The 21,341-nt window shown below is 41.3% G+C and overlaps 1 protein-coding gene across 1 annotated transcript; it reads right to left on the reverse strand.

Annotated features, from left to right (window-relative positions):
- Positions 1-1,383: 1,383 nt before the first annotated feature.
- Positions 1,384-7,326, reverse strand: LOC132385759 (prostaglandin E2 receptor EP2 subtype-like). The gene is made up of 2 exons (XM_059957986.1): positions 6,130-7,326; positions 1,384-5,185 (listed from the first exon to the last, which is right to left on the reverse strand). The coding sequence occupies exons 1-2, from the start codon at positions 6,913-6,915 to the stop codon at positions 4,961-4,963; spliced, it is 1,011 nt and encodes a 336-aa protein (XP_059813969.1). The 5' UTR covers positions 6,916-7,326; the 3' UTR covers positions 1,384-4,960.
- Between the last annotated feature and the right edge of the window lie 14,015 nt (positions 7,327-21,341).

Consider the following 21,341-nt stretch of genomic DNA (forward strand, 5'->3'; position numbering starts at 1 on the left):
ATTTACTTTCTGGGTCAGAATGGCACTAAGACTTAGTCCAATTAACAACAAAAAGCTACATGGTGGGCTGAATGCTGTCATAGAAGAGGGTAATTGTGAAGGGGTGTTGCTGTAAATGGGGGTCTGAGCTAGTGGTCTTCTGCAAGAATCAGTGCTTTACTATCATCTGTTGTTTGAGGTAAATGTGCACAAACGCTGTAGATGAAAATTTATGCAGATTGATTAGCAAATTTGCAGGCAACATGGAAACTAGTGAAATTGTGGATGTGAGAAATGTTAAAGAGATACAACAGGATTATAGATCAGCTGAAAACTTGGGTGAGGCAATAACAAATAGAACTTAATCCAGACAAGCGTGAGACAAGCATACTGGGAGATCAGTACTTCCATTGCTAAGATTGAGTTTAATGACACAAAGCTGGAAATGAAATTCAAATAAAGAAGTTACAGGGCACATTTCAGAAATAGGGATGGTGTGTGACTTCACACAAAGTATATCTATTGGTCTGAAATCAGTAATTACATATACTAGTCTCTACATACAAATTAACAAGTATTTTTGGAGAGGATTCAATGGCATTTTCTGCTGAAGAAATTAATTTTCATCATTTTTTGGGATAAACAAACCTGTAAGGTAGTTTCTGTGAAAATTACAAAGATCCTCATTTTAGTTGTGTTTTGGATGATTTAAACTGTATCATAAGAGATTCCCACTGCTTTGATCATTTGTGATGTTTTACTCTATCAAATGGCCAAGATGAAAAGATCAGTTTATCAGCTTTCACAGTACCATCAGGACCAGAGTATCCTGGCCTCCCTCCAATCTCATCTTGCATCCATCTAATAAAAATATTACATATGTAGTAACAGGAGTAGGCCAATAAACACATCATATCTGCTCCACAGCTCAATTACATCATGTCTGTCAGAGCCAATTAAAATAAGAATTTTCTCAAGTGATGTAAGTCATGCTTTTACTTGTTTTGGGAAAACACCCGTTGGAAACAAAACTTGCTTTCTGCTCCTATATTAATTTTCTAACATCCAAAATTCCAGTGTCTAGGCCTTCAGTCCTAAAGAGTTCACAACTCCAAAGGTTCTTCTGGGAGAAGCAATGCCTTCTATCTCTGCTTCATAGCTGATTCTGTATTTTGTGGCTCTGGCTCCTAGCTTGAGGAAGCCAACCACTGATAGCATAATCCATGCACCTACTTTGTCAAGCCCCCATATGAACTTGCTTTGCTTCAATAAGATCATTTCTCATTCTCCTAAACTCTACTAATAGAAATTCAGATAGCTTAATCTCTGCTTTACAAAAAAAAATTCATTCCCAGAAATCAATCCCTCTAGTATCTGGAGAAGTTAGTAACAAGAGAGGAAACCCAAAGTCCTGTACATTTATTAGAAAATTTGTTTGCAGAGCAATATTATATAAAAATAACATGTTGGAAATACATAAATACCCCGTGTGTGGTTTTAACCACATAAATCCATGGAACAATAGACTTTGTTTGTTAAAACAATGTCATTCATACTTTGTCTGTACAACAGATGAACCTCCAATATGATGTGTTATGAGTACATACATTCCAGTAATTATAATTTACTGCATAGTTCATATTTAACTTATGAAATGCATATGCAATTGGTAATTTCATCAGGCTGATATCAGCCTGGTTCCAAAAAATATCTAATCATAAAGTAGGTTTTCTATTTTATATTAGCTTACAAAACTAAGCAGAATCATTTGAAAAGTCCTTGGTTTTTCATTTGTACCTTGTTATACTGCAAAGTTCCAAGATGTATTTGCAAAATTATAGTTTCAAAAGGAAACATGTTAAACTTCTGTACAACTTAACAGTAACAATTTTTCATTTAAAAATACACTATGTACTGTATGTCAATTATTGATCAAGAATTGAGAGAAATGTTAACTACAGGATAAGAGATTTTACATTATACACAAATATTCCTTGAGTAGAAGTCCTTTTAAAACAGAACTTAAGTGATCTGATGGCATTTACCAGTTTTATTTCAAATACTGGAAATGATCATTACAAACTGTTCATTTGGTCTCTAATTCATAATACTTCATATATTCTGTACAATCAGATAAAATTCCATCAATTAATAAGGTATAATTACTATCACTTTGTGCTTCAAACTTAAATACATCATTTGGTAATGCAGGCAGAAGTTGGTTTATGTGTGGCATGAGTTTAAAATGTATAGAATATTTATTTATTATTTATCAAATATAGGAAATGTAGATGGATAGGATTTAACTTAAGTATCTGTACATATTACTCCAACCAAAATGTACCAGTGAACACTGTACAAAATGTAGAAGAGAAATGAGATATTTGCAGGGTTACAATAAAATGCATAAATGCCAAGATTAAAAATTTGTTTTTAACTTGAATTATAAGTGCTCAGTTACAAAAGAATATATTTATTAAGATATGATAAAATATTTAACAAGAATTATGAAATTAAAATAATGAATAACAGGCTATGATCGTATATGTATACTGTGATCTCAGCTTTTCAACATAACATTGATGGAAATGAATTTATCAATTGGTTTAATGATCTACTGAAGACAAGTGAAATAACATGAACATTTTCTATGAGATCTAATAAAGTAACAAATTCAATTTTGTCTAGTGTGATGTAAATTATGTTTGTTATCTATTTTGGGAAACACATCTATCAGTCGATAACAAAACTTGCTTCCTGCTTTTCACTCCTCAAAGACCAAAAACCTGCAGACACCAGTACTGAGCTGAAAAGCCAAGACTGAGGAAAATTTATGACGTGTAAGAGTGTTCTTTAATGGGTTATTTTTGGTAGTGATGCAAGTCGGAAATTCCAGTACAAAAAAATTCCAGAAGTCAGGGACAATGCCTATAAGGACCAGAGCCTCTAAGACCAGGAAAGATTGACTGGATGAGAACTTTATTCAGTAGAAGATTGAGGGGAGATTTGATAGAGGTATACAAAATTATGAGGGGTATAGATAGTGTAAATGCAAGCAAGCTTTTTCCACTGAGGTTGGATGATACTACATCTAGATGTCATGGGTTATGGGTGAAAGGTGATAGGTTTAAGGGGAACACTAGGGGGAACTTCACTCAGAGGTTAGTGAGAGTGTGGAATGAGCTTCTAGTGCAGGTGGTAGTTGCGGTTTTGATTTCAACATTTAAGAGAATTTTTAATTGGTTTGTGGACAGGAGGGTATGGAGAGCTATGGTCAAGGTGCTGGTCAATGAATCTAGGCAGCTTAAATGGTTTGACACAGACTAGATGGGCTGAACGGCCTGTTTCTGTGCTCTAGTTTTCTTTGACTCTTTAAATGACTGGCTTTTTAGATGGGGAAGTAGAAGTCAAAGGCATCACAAATATACTGTAATAACAGGACAAATCCAGTAAGGTCAAAAATCAGGCAAGACTCTGTCAGTGGAGGAATTCTTTAAAAGTTTTGAAGCCATTGTAATCAACAACAAACTAATGGGATCTGATAAGAGCACTTGGGTCTTGACTTATATCCAGGCTCAATGATGATTGAGCTGGGGCCATAGAGACAAAGCACAGAAGTGAGTCTCTGGCCCACCAAGTATGAGCCAACCATCAACTATCCACTTTATTCCACCCACATTTCAATCAACTCTCCCTAGCTGTTGTTACTCACTTACACATTAAGGCAATTCATAGTTACTAATTAGCCTGCTGATCGCCACATTTCTGGGACATGGGAGGAAATGAAGCATCTAGAGGAAACCCGCACCATGACAGGGAGAACTCTGCAGAGAACACTGGATGTCATGCTTGAATCCAGGTCTCTGGAGTTGTGACACTGTGCCCTCAGTTACAGCACTATTGTCACCAAAGGACTTGGACTGTAGAACTTTCTTTGTATTAGCTGAAGTGAGGACTTGAGGTGCAGAAAATAATCCTAAAATGTTTCCTAACATTCTAGTTTAAGCAGCTATGGAAAAATCTGCCTGTGAGTACAATTTTGTGAAATTCTAACAGGAAATGATATCTCAAGGTTTAGCACAATTTGAAATCCAGAGGATCGTCTAATAAAAGGTCTGCATTTAAATAGTGTTTTTCATAAATCTCAGAATAGTCAAATAAAGATTTATCACCAATGAGGTTTCTAAAGTATATTAATTATGGTAATATTGGAAATGAGGCTGCCAACACAAAAAGGGAACAAAATAGTAACAGATTATCTGTCTTACTTCATTGGTTTAAAAATATAAGACAGGTCACAGGAAGTACTGACTTGCCTTCTGGTGTCATATTATATCCACCTGAGAGGAATGATAGGGTCATGGTTCTGATCATTGACATATTTCTACATAGTTACACAGAGCAACTGATAGCCAACAATCTATTCCTCTCAAAAATACTAAACAAAAATTGGTTCCTTAGTAGGACAGTCCATATTATTATCCAACAAACTGTAATTTAAGTAACTAAAATAGATTATAAAACCAGTATTGGCTTTATGTAAATAGACCCATTCATTAACTTTTGTCTTAATAATTTGAAAGCTAACTCAAGCTATATAAGCTATCCTTTAAACGGAGGAATGCAAAAATAAAATTCATAAAATAAACTTTGAAAGTGAGTACATGGTTTAAAATAAAATTACAAAATTACAGTATTTTCTCAAACATTTGAAGAATCACAGAGAGAAAAATTATGATGCTTCACAGCTTATGTCAGCCAGACTCTCAACAGGACAAAAACCTCTGCACATGTCCCTTACCTGTTGTTTATTGGTAACTCTCTTCTTACTCGATGAAAATACGAGAAAGCAAATTCATCTGCCAAATCTCACATGATATCAAGTGCATCTTTCCCTCAAAAGGATGGTTTGGTTGTAAATAAGTTTTGGAAAAAATTTTCAGTAAATTCAAGTATCAGGAATGCCTGTCCCAAAGTGACTTTATGTAAGTATTTCAGTATTTATAACACTGTTGCAATGTAACTGTTTTCTTTTAGAAGTAATTTTACAGCATAATATCCTGGACAATATCTTTCTAAACACAGTTGTATTGAGAATAATAAAAACCCATGGATCAATAATTGAGTTAAAAGACAAGCAACGGAGAGCCAAAAGATCAGATCCAGAGTTTTTGCTGTCATGAAATGCTCCAATGTATGCACGAATCTAAGGAAAAATATAAGGTCAAATATTTGTATCAGTTTCAAAGAGAAGTCTAAACATTACAGTTCTATTATTATGATGTCTCACATTTGAAATCTGATTTAGACAATCAAATGTAAGACCATTAATGCGCATTTTTGCTCAAAAAGTACTTTAATCATTAGGAAACTTTTAGAAAGCCTTTGAATACCACTTTATAAAATATAATTTGTTTAGATAATTGCATAATAAAAATATATACATTTATATATTCATACAATAGATCTGGCCATGGAGACACAAGAGACTGCAGATGCTGTAACCCAGTAGAAAAAAACAAAGTTCTGGAGGAACTCAGCAGGGCAAGCAGGTGGAGATGATAGGGATTGTCAGTGTTTCAGATTAAGATCCTGAATCAGGACTGGCCATCATTGGTAAAGCCATAATGATGACTCATACTTAGTGATTCTTGAAAATAGGCTTGTATTTGCGTTTCTCAGTTGGTTAAACCACTAAGTAATTTATTATGAAAGTTTCAACTAATCTTAGACTACGCAAAAATTACCAATCCAATTTATTAGTAGATGATATATGGTGATACTAAAATCACATTGGCCCTTATGTCTCCTGACCTCTCCTTAAGATCCTTATTGATGGCATATCCATATAAATTAGCTTTCTAACCTCCAATTTCAAATGAATTAATTTCTATGGATAAACAATTCTGAAGATTTCTTTCTCAAGCGGGATCACTGCAGATTAAAAACGTTACATATATACATACACACATACAACTTCACAACCCCAAACAAACCACTGGACTCTTTTTCCTAACTTCACTCACTAATTTTCTTGCATCTAACTGCGCAAAATCTGAAAGTAGATAGGGTGACAATATGTTCATATTTACACCCCCCCCCCCCCTTTGAGGAAAGTTCTGCACTATATTAGACATTATTAACACTCACCGTGAGAGGCACAGAACAAATAACAAACGTTGTTGTCATTATGGCTAAAAGAACGAGATGATCAACTTCTTCGGACTGGGAAAATTGATACCTTCTTGTTTGGGGCGCACTCGGGCGTCGGCGTCTTTTTTGTCTTTTGTACATTCGGCAGAGGTTGACTATTACGGAGATGTTGCACAGTAGAATGGAAATGATCAGCACCTTCATCAGAACCGCGTACGACAGGGAATAGACGCGGTGCTTCACTTCCAGATTCCAAACTTCCATCTTGATGAAACACCAGGTGCCCGGGCAATATTGCGCGTTGATGCCAATCTCCAGCAGAGGCAGGGAGCAGAAGATAAGGCAGAAAATATAGATAGCCGGAATGGTGATGAGCCCGCAGCGGTTGCTGGCGTGCCGTTGGTAGAAGTAGGGGCAACTGAGGGAGAGACAGCGCTCTAGCGCCATAGCAAACAGGATGAACATGGAAGAGAGCCCAAAGAAAGCCATGGCGAAGGCACAATAGCTGCATAAGCTCAGAGCCTGCAATGTGCGGCGCCGGGCGTAGGCGGCCAGTACCATCGGGCTTATGATCAGAGTTCCCACCAGGTCGGTAATAATCAGGCTGCTCACTAGGATGTGGAAAAGCGACATTTTGCTCTTGAGCTCTCGCTTGTGCACTGCGAGGATGACAAGCGCCAGCACGTTGCCCAGCACCCCAAGAGCGAACATCGCGGCGCTGACGAAGGGCTTCGCTTCATCGGAGACATCTGTCCTGTTCTCGCAAGAGGAGGTATTGTTCATGGCCGGGGCGCGATCCCTGCTTCAGCCACTCGGCAAGGAGAAGGGCCGAACTGTCGCTCACCGGTGCCCTGGCGGCGTGCGGCTCTCTAACGCGCCTCCCTCCAGGCAACTGCGGGTAAAGCGGGCGCACGGGCGAACCGTTTCAAACGGGACCACGTGTGCCTCCAGTCCAGAATACCCCAGCCGTGGCCCAGGGCAGACAACTCGCTGACGTCAGGTCTCCCTGTCCCGGAGAACTGGCTGCCCGACGAGTGAACAGCCGCTTCGGAAACTCCCGCTAACTCCCACACTCGCCCCGCCCCAGGCATTCAGCCCGCCCCCACCCGACATTTACCCCACTCCCTGTAATCACCTGCCCACTGCCCTTTACTTGCTCACCATTCGGCTCCCGACGTCTACCCCTTCTTATCGCCCAGCTGCCCCTAAATGCTCGCCCATCTTGCCAGCACCGATCCCGTTATACCAGCCACATTCACCTTGATCCCCCTCGATGTGGCCGCTGCCCCGCCTGGTATCTGCCTGTCCCGCGTCCCCACTAGGTTCTCAGAATTTCAGTGGGAAACTCCATTCCTGTTTCGCTGCTCGGAAGAAACTTGCAGCAAACAGAGTCGATGGTTCCTGAAAAAAACATACTGTTACAGTATTTGGGACCAAATGATTACATTTTAAGGTGACAAGCGATATCAAGTACTCACCTACCAACAGCTATCTTCACCAAGCTTGTTTTTTTTTGTAATATATTCATAGGATATGAGTCATAAGCGAATACATCTGCAGATGCTGGAAATCCAAAGCGACAGACACAAAATGCGGGAGGAATTCAGCAGGTCAGGCAGCATCTGTGGAAAAGAGTGAACAGTGATCGTTTCGCCGACACCCTTCATCAGGATGTATAACTATTGACAAAACAACTGAATAGTTTCACAAGCACGAACGTGCGTTGTCTCTTCCTGATGAAGGATGTCAGCGAAACGATCAGAGTGCCTCCAGCATTTTGTGTGTGTTGAACTGAATAGCTTATATGCCAATTGGTGAGGACGACTTTTTCAGGGAGACTCAACCAAGTAACAAGCAGCATGCCCTCCTGAAAAGTCTAATAAACCTAATGCCATTTCTTTTTATGGCACCTGCATTTCCCAGCTACTGTGATAAGTTAGGGAAATGAAATATTAAACATAAGTTTTATCTGTCAGCATAGTTAATGAACACTACGTGGGAACAGGGGCACTGAAACACATTGGTTACATTAGTAGACAGAAGCCAGAGGCTCATGTTAATATACAAAATCACATTACTGCTGTCTGAAGATTTGAATTCTATGAAATAGCTAAAGCTGAGTTTTAAAGCTTGTAACAAAAATAGTTAACCTTACAGTGTCTGAAATACTATTTTCTAAAATCGAAAATCTTATCTAAATTCCTTAGAAAAAAGGAATTGGCTGACATTACGACATGTCTCATATAAGTAACTCTAGTACCACATTAATGTGGTTGAATCTTGAATACCTCTGAAATTTAAAAAAACATGAAGTTGTGTCAATGACAAAGTATCCAGAAATCCAGGCTTCCTGCTTAGAGGAGGAATTATTTTAGAGGTCTCTACCTGAGCTTTGATGAGAAAGTCCCAGATCAGTTGGGCTTTCTGATCTCCAGCAACAATGGAATACTCTGTCCAGTGTCTGAATATCAGAATGGCCTTCATACAGTGCAACAAGAGCAGAAACTGGTTGGAGTGCTCAGCTGACTAGGCAGCATTTGTGAAAAAGGGGCACAATTAAAGTTTCAGGTTGAAGTCACTTTGTCTGAAGTAGGAAAGTAAGAAACTAATTGGCTTAGAGGATGGGTGGGAGGGTGGGAGAAAGGTGGATTGAATAAAAGGAATGTTTCTGAGGCCAGGATTATCAATGTGATATGCGGTTTGTAAAGCCATCTAGTTGATGGATAACAGGTTCATTTAGAGAAATGATCAATGAAGAGACATAAAAGCTGTGAAATATAGATTAGAACTATTGTAGAGAAAATCAGGCAGTGTATGTGTAGAAACAAAATTTAGCTAAGACTTTCTGACAATCTAATCACCATTTCTGTTACTAACGATTAAAGTCTTAATAGTTTTAGTTAGGGTAGACTATTTTCTAAATGGAGAGAAAATTCAAAAATCTGAGGTACGGAAGGACTTGAGAGTCCTTGCGTAGAATTTCCTAAAGGTTAATTTGCAGGTTGAGTCTGTGGGGATGAAGGCAAGTTGATGTTAGCATTCATTTCAAGAGGACTAGAATATAAAAGCAAGGATGCCATGTTGAAACCATATAAAGCACTGGCGATGCCTCACTTGGAACAGGTTTTGGGCCCCTCATCTTAGAAAGGATGTGCTGAAACTGGAAAGGGTTCAAAGAAGGTTCATGAGGTGGTTGTGGAGGCCAAGTCCATAAATATATATTTCAGGCAAAGGTTGTTAGATTCTTTATTGGTCATGGCACAAAGGGAATATGGGGAGAAGGCAGGAAATTGGGGTTAAAAGGAAAAATGGATCAGCTGTGATGAAATGGCAGAGCGGACTCAATGGGCCAAATAGCCTAATTTTGCTCCTATATCTTATACAGATGGATAATTGGACAAGACTGTGTAATTCTAGTATAAATAGAGAAAGGACATACCTGAAATTGTTGAATTCATTATTGAGTGCTAAAGGCTCCAATTGATGCAGACAGTTCAGGTTAGGTTTAGAATAGAGAATTTTAAAAGCAAACAACTGGAAACTCAGATTGTTTCTTCTTACTAAATGGATGTGCTCCATGGTGCTTTTGGTTTCTTCAAAAGGTTGGAATTATTGTCAGGTTGGCAGACTATGTCTAATAGGGTACTGCATGGTTCAGTGCTTGGGCCCCAGCTTTTCACAGTCAGTATCAATAATTTGTTTCAAGAAACAAAATTTCAAAATCCAGTTTGCTGACAATAGTGAACTATTAGTGAGTAAGCAAGAGGATTACTGTATCAAAAGTGGTGATGTATCAGCATATAGAAAGGAGATTGAAAATTTGGCTGAGTGGTGTAATAACAACCACCTCCCATTCAATGTCAATAAGACCAAGGAACTGATTGTAGACCAGGAGAAGGAGACCGGAGGTCCATGAGCCAGTAATTATCGGAGGATCAGAGGTGGAATTTTTAAATTCCTGGGTGTCATTATCTCAGAGGACCTGTCCTGGACCCATCATATAAATATAATTGCAAAGAAAACACAACAGTGCATCTACTTCCCCAGGAGTGTGCAGAGATTTGGCATGCCGTCGAAAACCTTGGCAAACTTCGATAGATATGTGGTGGAAAGCGTGCTGATTGGCTGCATTATGGTGTGGTATGGGAATGCCAATATCTTTGAGTGTAAAAGCCCACAAAAGGTAGTGGATTCGGCCCAGTACATCACAGGTAAAACCCTCCCAACCACTGAGCTCATCTATGTGAAATGTTACTGTAGGAAAGTAGCATCCTGTTATGGTCGGGTCCGAAGTCCACATTCCGGTTCTTGATCCGGTCCGCGGACTCTGGGTCCTTCGTTTTGCCTTGAACTCAAATATTCACACCTGAGGATCATCTTAGCTCGATTGGGCTCCAGGGGGTGCCCCTGATGCCTATCGGTTGGCTGTGAATATAAGGGGCTCTGGGATTGAGTATAGTTGGGGGGTTATCCTGTCCATCCTGGCTTGGAGTACCATGGTAAACGATGAGTTCTGTGAGTGAGTTATGGACTAGGCTGCTCTGTAGCCTGCCCAAGTCTTCCGGCCGCAGTGAGTCTTGAAGTCACCCTGGACCAAGCTCCCTTCCTATCCCTTGCCTCTGTCGGGTAAGCCAGGCTGGATTGCTGTTGCCTGGTGGAGGACTCTGCCCTTTCCTATCCCTCGCCTCTGATGGGTTGTGCCCCGTGACCTGCCCAGGAACCCTGCGACCTGCCCGGGCCCCTGTGTCCTGCCTCGGAGGTCTGGGTCCTGCCCAGGAGTTCTGTGGCCTGCCCAGAGGGCTATCCTCCCAGCCTTCATAGTCCAGCCTCCAGCCAAGCCGCGAGACCCCAGCCTCCAGCCAAGCCGCGGGACCCCAGCCTTCAGCCAAGCCGCGGGACCCCAGCCTCCAGCCAAGCCTGTACTGTGGAAATAAATTTTACTTTAAACTTTGGATACAGTAAAAGGGGCTTCAAGAAGATGCAATCTGAGTGAGTGATTGATTGAGAGCATGGTAAATGGAGCAATAAAAAACCATGAGTCAGTTATCCACTTAGGTGCACATAACAGAAAAAATGAGTATTTGTTAAATGATGAGAAGTTGTTTTGAGATTGAAAGAGATTTGAATCCAAGGCCAATGTGCAGGAGCAGTAAGGGATGATGATGAGGAAGGTAAATTGAATGTTTGTCTTTAATATGAAAAGGTTTCAATAAGGCTCTTTGTAATTAAATTTGTAAAAATAGCACCTGAATATTGTACATAGTTTTGAGAAAGGTAGTATGGCAAAAAAATTCAGTAGATGTTCCTGGAATGGGACATTTGCTCCATGAAGATAGATTGGGACTGTATTTTCCTGAGTTTAAAAGAGTGAGAAGAGATTCCATTGACAGGAGAAAATTGTTAAAAGACTTAGGCTACAGGGAGGAAAGACATTTCCCATGACTAAGAAATCTAGGACCAGGGATGTATATAGAGTTTCAGAATTGGATTGAGAAAAGGAGAAATGCCTTCACTCCCAAACTGATGAATCTTTGGAATTTTCTATCCTATGAGAATGTAAGTTGGAAAATTGCTTATTATTGTCATGTGTGCTGGGGTACAGAGAAAGATTTGTTCTGCATACAGTTCATAAAAAAGTAATTCGCTGCAGCAGTGCATTGAGATAGACACAGAATTCACATTTAAAAGAGTAGAACAGTTATAACAGAAGTAATGTGTAGATCTGCACAGAGAAGCTTGCAATGAGTTGCAACAATCTTAACAATTCTCCACTTTTTTGGTTAATGATGTCCAAGGGTTTTGTGAAGTCAAAAAGGGCTTTGGGCAGTGACTTGCAATGCTTCTGGCATTTTCCTGGAACTTGTTGCACTGTGAAATAAACGTTCACTGTAACAAAAGCAGCATTGCACCTCTGGGAGCTGCACTTCAAAACTTCCTTGGAAATAATCAGGATAACTAGATAACACTCTTACTGAATGAAGATAAAGAAGTCATGAACTTAGACCAAGAGCACTCTTACATCATGTTTAAGAACCTAATAGGGGATTGTTTCTACTTTGTTTTTTATAGTTAGTTCATGGTAGAACACTTAAGTTAAATATAGAGACTCTGCTGAAACATTTTTCAAAGTGCTCCTTCCAGCAAGCACTTGTCCCAATGAGCTCATGGTCTACGGGATTGCAGAGAACCTTGCCTACCTGGAAATATGTTCCAGAAAGAACACAGTGGATTAAAAAGACCTCAAATGTGACCCATTATTCAAGAAGGGTAGAAGATAAAGAGCAGGTAACTGTGAAGGTTCAGTTTCAGTGCTTCTACAAAATACAAACTGATGGATGACTGGACACTATCCACGAATATAAGGATAGTGTTGGAAATTAGCATCAGAATTGGTTCTTAATGTCACCAGCATATGTCATGAAATCTGTTAACTTTGTGGCAGCAGTACAATAATAATAGAAAAAAAATGTGAATTACAGTAAGCATATATACATTTCATTAAGTTAGTTAAATAGTGCAAAAACTGAAATTTTAAAACAGTGAGATAGTGTTCATGGGTTCAATGTCTATTCAGAAATCAGATGTCAGAGGGGAAGAAGCTGTTCCTGAATCCTGAGTGTGTACCTTAAGGCTTTTTTATCTCCTTGCTGATGGTAGCAATGAGAAAAGGGCATTTCCTTGGGATGGACATCCTTAATGATGGACGCTGCCTTTTTGAGGCATCATTCCATGAAGATGTTCTGGATACTATGGGGGCTAGTGACCATGATGGAGCTGACTAAGCTTATAATTCTCTACAGTTTACTTACAACCCCAGCCCCCCCATTTCACCATCTGCAATTGTACCAACAATAGTTGTACCATCAGTAAGTTTATAGATGGCATTTGATCTCTGCCTAGCCACGCAGTCACTTGTGTAGAGAGGATAGAGCAGTGGGCTAAGCACACCTCAGAGAGGTGTGCCAGTGTTGATAGTTGGTAAGTTGGAGATGTTGTTTCTGATCTGTACAGGTTGTGGTCTTCCGGTTGGGAAGTTAAAGGATGCAGTTGCAGAGGGAGGTACATAGACCTGGGTTCTGGATCTTTTCAATCCAAGTTGTACAAATGATTGTACAAACTTTTCAATCCGAGTTGTACAAACACCAAGCTGTGGTCATTAAACAGCATCCCGACATAGGTATTAGTATTGTCCAGGTGATCCAAGGCCGCGTGAAAAGCCAATGAGATCGCATCCACTGTCGATCTATCTATTGTGGTGATAGGCAAATTGGGTCCTGTCTTGATGGGACAGGAGTTAATTCTAGTCATAATGGACCTCTCAAAGCACTTCATCATCATTGACAGAAGGGCTGTTTGGACAATAGTCAATTAAGGAAGGTCACCCTGTTCTTCTTGGACACTGGTATAATTGTTGCCCTTTTGAAGCAGGTGAGAACTTCCAACTGTATTAATGAGACGTGGAAAATGTCTCAGAACACCTCCGCCAGTTGGTTGACACGGGTTTTCAGATCTTTACCAGGTATTCAATTGGAGCCTGTTGCCTTGTGGGGGCTCACCCTCTTGAAAGACAGCCTGACGTCGGTCTCCAAGACAGAGGTCACAGGGTCACCAGGTGCTGCAGGGATCCTTATAGCTGTAGATTTCTTATCCCTTTCAAAGCGAGCATAAAAAGCATTGAGCTCATCTGGGAGTGAAGCATCATGGCCATTTATGGTGTTGGGTTTCACCTTTGTAGTAATTAATGGCCTGTAAACTCTGCCAGAGTTGACATGCATCCAATGTCGCCTCCAACCTCGATCAGAATTGTTCCATAAATTTTGAAAAAGCCTTCTGCATGTCATACCTGGTTTAGTTGTACAGACCTGGGTCACCAGACTTAAATGCTGCAAATCTAGTCTGCAGCAGAATACGAACCTCCTGGTTCATCCACAGACTTTGATTTGGGTATATACAGTAAGTTCTCGTAGGCACACATTCATCTACACAGGTTTTAATGAAGTCAGTCAGCTGAGGTATACTCATTCAAACTCCAAGATGATTCCCTGAAATCAGTCCAGTTCACCTGATTCTAAGCAGTCCGGCAAGCACTCCTGTGCCTCCTTTATCCTTCAGGCCAGGCAGTAGCTATGGAAAAGAGCATAGTTTTGACCACAGACCTTTCATCAGTCCTGATGAAGGGTCTTGGTCCAAAATGCAGACTATACTCTTTCCCATTGGTGCTGCCTGGTCTGCTGAGTTCCTCCAGCATTTTATATGTGTTGCTTGGTTTTCCAACATCAGCAGACTCCCTTTTGCTTGTGATAGAACATAGAACATAGCGTAGTACAACACATTACAGGCCCTTTGGCCCACAATGTTGTGCCGACCCTCAAACGCTGCCTCCCATATACCCCCCCCCCACCTTAAATTCCTCCATATACCTGTCTAGTAGTCTCTTAAATTTCACTAGTGTAACTGCCTCCACCACTCAGGCAGTGCATTCCACACACCAACCACTCTCTGAGTGAAAAACCTTCCTCTAATATCCCCGTTGAACTTCCCTCCCCTTACCTTAAAGCCATGTCCTCTTGTATGAGCAGTGGTTCCCTGGGGAAGAGGTGCTGGCTATCCACTCTATCTATTCTTCTTCTGATAGGGCTTCCTTATCTATACCTTCTTGGTCCTCACTACAGTGCTGCAGTCTTCAGTCTCCGTCTATACTCAGGGAGTAGAAGTACAGCCAAGTGATCAGACTTAGTGTGGATGAGGCACAGCACGATAAACGGCATAGCATAGTGGTATAACAGTGGTCCTCTATGTTGTTTCCTCTGGTACTAAAAGTGATTTGCTTATAACAGTAACTTAGAGTCTTGTTCAAGCTGCCCTGGTTAAAGTCCCCCAAAATGAAGGGAAAGGCATTGGGATGGGCTGTTTTGTGCCTGTTGATTACATCACTCAATTCGTCTAAAGCCTGTTTGACACTAACCTGAGGTGTAACGTACACTGCTACCTCGATAATGGCCGAAATCTCCCGCGAAAGATAGAATGGACGACACTTGATCGCAAGGTGTTCCGGGATTGGGGCAGAATCACCACGTTTGTAACCACAAGGAAATGATCATGAAGCATACTCCACCTTGGCAATCCTATCTTGGTGTATTGTGAACCCATCAAGTTGAATTGCTGCCTTCAGAATGGAAGGGGTTAAACAAGATTCCATGAAACTAGAACATGCAACCAGTCCTAATGTCCCTCTGGCACAGCACTCCAGCCCTGAGATCTTCGATTTTATTTATCAGAGACGGTACATTTGTCAACAAGCCCTGTTTGAAAGCCCCGTTTCCTTAAATGAACTTTCAAACCAACTCAGCATTCCCTCTGCCACCATCTTAAAGGGGAACCGTGACCAGAATGCGTTCAAGTTCTGTTGATTTAAGAAGCGATTAATTTTGAATCATATTAAAACAATGTTACTAACTGTACATACCTTTCATGTAACAGACTGAAGCGGGAGTATTTGATGGTTTACGTCGGAGCTGCTCGTATGAGTCGCCTTCTTGGTGGCGCCTTGGTCATCAATGAGAGAAAATGGGAGCATCTATGGATTTCACCTTTTTCTTGTTAGATATCAAATACCTAGAAGAGAAACAAATCATCCTCAGTCTAGAGAAACAGCTTATGAAGATGGAGAAATGGCAGAACCAATGGGGGCATTTGGTGAGCACATTTACGTGCTTATCAAGTCAAGTCAAGTCACTTTTATTGTCACTTCAACCATAACTGCTGGTACAGTACACAGTAAAAATGAGACAACATTTTTCAGGACCCTGGTACTACATGAAACAGTACAAAAGCTACACTGATCTACGTAAAAACAATACAGAAAAAAAAGCTACACTAGTCTACAGACCTACCCATAAAGTGCAAATAATAAACAAGACAATGGGCACAGTAGAGAGCAGTAGGTTGGTGTCAGTCCAGGCTCTGGGTATTGAGGAGTCTGATGCCTTGGGTGAAGAAACTATTACATTGTCTGGTCTTGAGAGCCCAAATGCTTTGCTGCCTTTTCCCAGATGGCAGGAGGAAGAGTTTGTATGAGGGGTGCGTGGGGTCCTTCATAGTGCTGTTTGCTTTGCAGATGCAGCGTGTGGTGTAAATGTCTGTAATTGCGGGAAGAGAGACCCCGATGATCATCTCAGCTGACCTCACTATCCGCTCGGGACTGAGAATGTTTGTAAAAAAGACACAACAGCTCTGTTGGTCAAGAGATCCCATCATCAGAGATTTCAAAAGTGGACTTCAGACTTCTTATTTGTAAGTACTTTTCCTACACTGATTAAATAGCAGAATCATAAACACAGGAAATTCCGTAGATGCTGGAAATCCAAAGTACCACACACAAAATGCTGGAAGAACTCAGCAGGTCAAAGAGCATCCATGGAAATGAACAGTTGACTTTTCTGGCTGAGCCCCTTCTTCGTGACTGGAAAGGGGGGGGGGGAAGAAACCAGAATAAAAGGGTGGAGGATGGGGAGAGGGATAACTAGAGGGTGATGGGTGAAGCTAGGTGGTGTGAAAGGTAAAGGAATGGACATGAAAGGAATTTGACAGGAGAGGAGAGTGGACCATGGGAGAAAGAGAAGAAGGAGGGGACCCAGGGGGAGGTGATAGCCAGGTGAGAAGAGGTAAGAGGCCAGAGTGAGGAATAGAAGAACAGGGGAAGAGGAAGGAACCTTCAGGTTGGAGGCTACACAGATGGAATATAAGGAGGTGCTCCTCCATCCCGAGGGTGGCCTCATCATGGCTCAAGAGGAGGCCGTGACCGACATGACATGTCAGAATGGGAATGGGAATTAAAATGTTCAGCCAACGGGAAGTTCCGCTTCTGGCTGATGGAACAGAGGTGCTCAATGAAGAGGTCCCCAGATCTCAACAATATAGGGGAGGCCATACTGGGGGCGCTGATACAATAGACGACCCCAGCAGATTTACCTGGAAGAGTATTACCTCACCTGGAAGGCTGTTTGGGGCCCTGAATGCAGGTGAAGAGGAGGTGAATAGGCAGGTATAGCACTTTGTCCACTTGCAGGGATAAGTGCCGGAGGGAGATTAGTGGGAGGGATGAACTGCTGAAGGAATTACGGAGGGAGCGATCCTTGCAGAAAGCAGAGAGGTGGGGGGGGGGGGCTAAGTAAAGATGTGCTTAGTGGTAGGATCTCTTTGGACATGGCAAAGGAACAAAACGTTTGATTTTGATTCATGGGGAGATAACGTATAGCATTCCACTCCACTCTCTGTGTAAAAAACTCCACCTCTAACATCTCCCCTGAGTGTTCCTCCAATCACTTTATAAAGGTGTGCCATGAATTATATTTGTCTTCTAGGAAGTATTATCATTGTGTCTCTAAATTCAAAGAGAGACAACACAGAAGCAGGCGCTTCCACCAGTTGACACTTATTTATACTAATCTTACATGCAGCCCATTTTAGTTTTAAAGTACTTCCTTCATTCTCATTGTCCTACCCCCTCCCCCATTCTGTCATTTACCTGCAGCTTCTATGTAATTTACAATGGCCTGCTATGCTACTGTAACAAGATCTGAAGGATTATTCTAAAGTGGCTTGTTCCTTTAAAAAGAGAGAGAGGGAGTGAACAGCATGTGTGCAATTTCAGTAACAGAGAGAGAGAGAGTCTGTGAGTTGCCTTGGAAACTGAAAGGTGGAGCTATTTGATGGACAGCTCGTATTCCGCACTTGTGATATATATACAAGGTCAGTTGGATTTATAATCAGACACATGAGACATGCCAGACACCAAGGAAGACACTGGTTGAGCTTTGTGTGCCCACAACAAGGGTGGGGATTTTGCTCACAGTGTGGACAAAGGAGTGGCTGGTGGGGAGCTATCGGTGTGTTTAACCCTCACCTGGTTTGATAGCTTACCATGGAGAACCGGCATTCCTCTTTTTGTGGTCACAATTTGGTGACTGTAAGTTTCGGGAAGCAGGAGGATGACGTGGAGGATTCATCGGCATTGGCACTGGGAAGACAAAACAACACTCCCTTTCTCTCTCTCCAACTCTACTCAATTCAAATTCCTGAACTGAACTGACTACCTACCATACCATCGTAAGACTGTATCATCTAATCACCTGAGCTGGGAGAAGCTTGAGAACTTTATTTACTCACCTATCTATATATATATATATATATATATATATATATATATACACACACACACACATACTTTGCTAACCTGTTTACCTTACCTTGTATTATATTACTTTATCATATCATTACTAATAAAATAGAGTTTATAACGGAAGACTCAGAATCCAGGTGTGCCCATTTCTGCTGGTCTTTTTAACCCATAACAGGGTACATAACGAAATTGGGGGCTCATCCAGGATATGAACAAAAAAAAATTGGTGGGAGCCATTCTAAAATTTGTTGGGGGCTTGGTTGATTAGTTGATTTGATTGGGGAAATTCCCTTTCAATTTGTGTGAGTGATTTCTCTCAGAGGGGTTTGTGTCTGTAAAAGAGGTGTCCACCCCAGTTCCAGTGAGAATCTGGAGAGACACTGGAGCTTTTCAGTCACTAATTTTGGATAGTGTTTTGGATTTCGGTGATGAGACAAAAACCAATGAAGTCAATATTATTAAGGGAATTGGAAAGGGGACTGAGTCTGTGCCTTTGCATAAGATAATGTTGAAATGCATAATGGTATTAGGACCTGTTAAAATCGGGGTATGATCTGAGTAATGACCTTGCAGGTGGGGATGTTTATTCAGTAGTGCAGCTAACGAGCAAGCCTGTGGCTGATGACCCACTCATAAATACTGATGTTTATCCCACGTATGCAGTGACCCGAAGTATGTCTAAAAAGGCTGCTGATGCAGATGGTTTGGAGCTGAGGGATTCTGAGACCCATGATAGCAAAAGCAGGGGTTCAACTTATGAGAATTTGTCAGAGACTTTCCTACCTTCCATGTTACATCAGGATTTTGGTACCAAAGAGGATGACAAAGGTTTGTCCTTGTCTAGGGATGAATTTATAGTGGAACAAAGTCGAGATTCTGAAATTGCTGCACTAAAGGAGACATTTCTCATAGAAGAGGAGGTTCAGAGAGAGTCAGTAGAATGTTATCTTAAGGATGGGGAGTTTCTGAGGAACTGGATATCACCTACTGTGCCTGCAAATGAGGATTGGACCATTGAACATCAAGTTGTGGTCCCAAAAGTTTACAGAGCTAAGATTTTAAGCATGACTCATAATAAGCCTTTAGGTGGACACTTTGGAAACTGTGAACAGGATTATGAAGGAATTCGACTGGCCTAATTTAAGAAAGGATTTTGTGAATTTATGCAAGACTTGCCATACCTGTCAGGTTGTGGGAAAATCTAATCAGGAGATCCCAGTAGCACCACTTAGACCAATACCTGCTTTTGGTGAACCTTTTTCCAGGGTCATAGTGGATTGTGTTGACCCATTGCCAAAGACTACAGCTGGGTATGAGTATCTGTTAACAATTATGTGTGCTGCATCTAGGTTCCCTGAAGCTGTGCCTCTCAGAAACATCAGGGCCAAGACTGTGATAAAAGCCCTTATAAATTTTTTTCACACTGGTAGGTCTACCTAAAGAAATTCAATCTGAGCATGATTGTAACTATATTTCAAAAACATTCCAGGGGATAGTTAAAGAGTTGAGAGCAAGCGCATTGTGTCATCAGCATATCACCCAGAGGCCCAGGGGGATCTGGAGCAGTTTCACTCCACTCTTAAGATGATGATTAAAATGTACTGTGTGGAAAATGGAAGAAACTGGGAGGAAGGGGTTCCCCTACTCCTAGTTGCTGTTAGAGACTCGATTCAAGAATCTTTGGGATTCAGTCCATTTGAACTTGTTTTTAGTCATAAATCTAGGGGACCTTTGACCCTACTTCCACAGCAATGGTCAGACCAGAATGTGTGTATGATCATGCTTAATTATGTTTTGGAATTCAGAGACAGACTTAACAAGGCTTGTGACCTTGCGAAGCAGAATTTACAGCACTCTCAGATAAACATGAAACAGTAGTATGACAGGAAAGCGAGGGAGCAGAGATATTGTGTTGGAGAAAGGGTCTTGGTGCTGTTCCCCCTCCTTACCAATCCCCTTCAAGCGAGATTTAGTGCACCATATGAAATAATTAAGAAAATTGATTCTTTGAATTATGTTATTCGAACACCTGACTGGAGAAAGGCAGGTCGACACAAGTCGTTCACGTAAATATAGTCAAGCATAATCATGATGCTGAACCAGCACATGTAAGTCCTGTTATGACAACAGAGGAAATTGTGGCACCTGGTACTGTGATACCAGATAATTTTAATGAGCTCAATGTACTTTCCACAAGACTCAGAAATTCTGATGTTTTGAAAAATATTGACAGAAAGATTCATCATTTGCAGCCAAGGCAGCAAAAACAACTGAAGAACTTAATTAACAAGTATTCAGATTCAGATTCAGTTTATTGTTATTTAGAAACCACAAATGCAATGCAGTTAAAAAATGAGACAATGTTCCTCCAGATTGATATCACAAAAGCATATGACAAAACAGACTACATTAGAAAATCCACATAATGTTGGGCAATCCCCAGTCCAGAGTCTGGAGAGGCTGCTGCTTATTAATATTGCGCTACTGTCTTAGCGTGTTCCCCGGAAAGGAGCTCCAAATCCACCAGACTAACAAGACCAAAAACTACAAGACCTGCACAAAACCACATAGTTACAACATATAGTTACAACAGTGCAAACAATAGCATAATTGATAATAAAAAACAGACTACGGGCACAGTAAAAATAGTCCCAAGATGTTAAAGGACTATAAGTTCAAAAAAAATCACCACACAGTTTCCACAAGTCCCCAAGGTCCCGACAGACTCGCCATCCCACGCCGGCGGCAGAAGGGAATACCCCCGCTATGGACTTCCACGGCGCCGCCTGACTCAGCCTCGCAGACGCAGCACACAATGAAAGCTCCGTCAAACCCATCCTCGCAGACACAGCACACACCGACAGCAACCTGACCGCAGCAGACTCCGAGTCCGTCGAACCTCCGAGCCAACGACCATCCCCTCCGACACAGCTTCTCCGAGAACCATCCTCTGCCAAGCGTATTAAGACGGCCCCGCCAACGGCCATCGGCAACACGACCCCGAGGACTGGGGGCCTGTTCTTCCCAG

Source organism: Hypanus sabinus, chromosome 2 (genome assembly GCF_030144855.1).
Source record: "Hypanus sabinus isolate sHypSab1 chromosome 2, sHypSab1.hap1, whole genome shotgun sequence".
NCBI classification, from domain to species: Eukaryota; Metazoa; Chordata; class Chondrichthyes; order Myliobatiformes; family Dasyatidae; genus Hypanus; species Hypanus sabinus.

Excerpts from the sequence above, each read along its gene's own strand:
- LOC132385759 (XM_059957986.1), bottom strand. The coding sequence starts at position 6,915 with ATGAACAATACCTCCTCTTGCGAGAACAGGACAGATGTCTCCGATGAA. Across the intron at positions 5,186-6,129 it reads TTTGTTCTGTGCCTCTCACG|ATTCGTGCATACATTGGAGC; the intron begins GTGAGTGTTAAT and ends ATTTTTCCTTAG.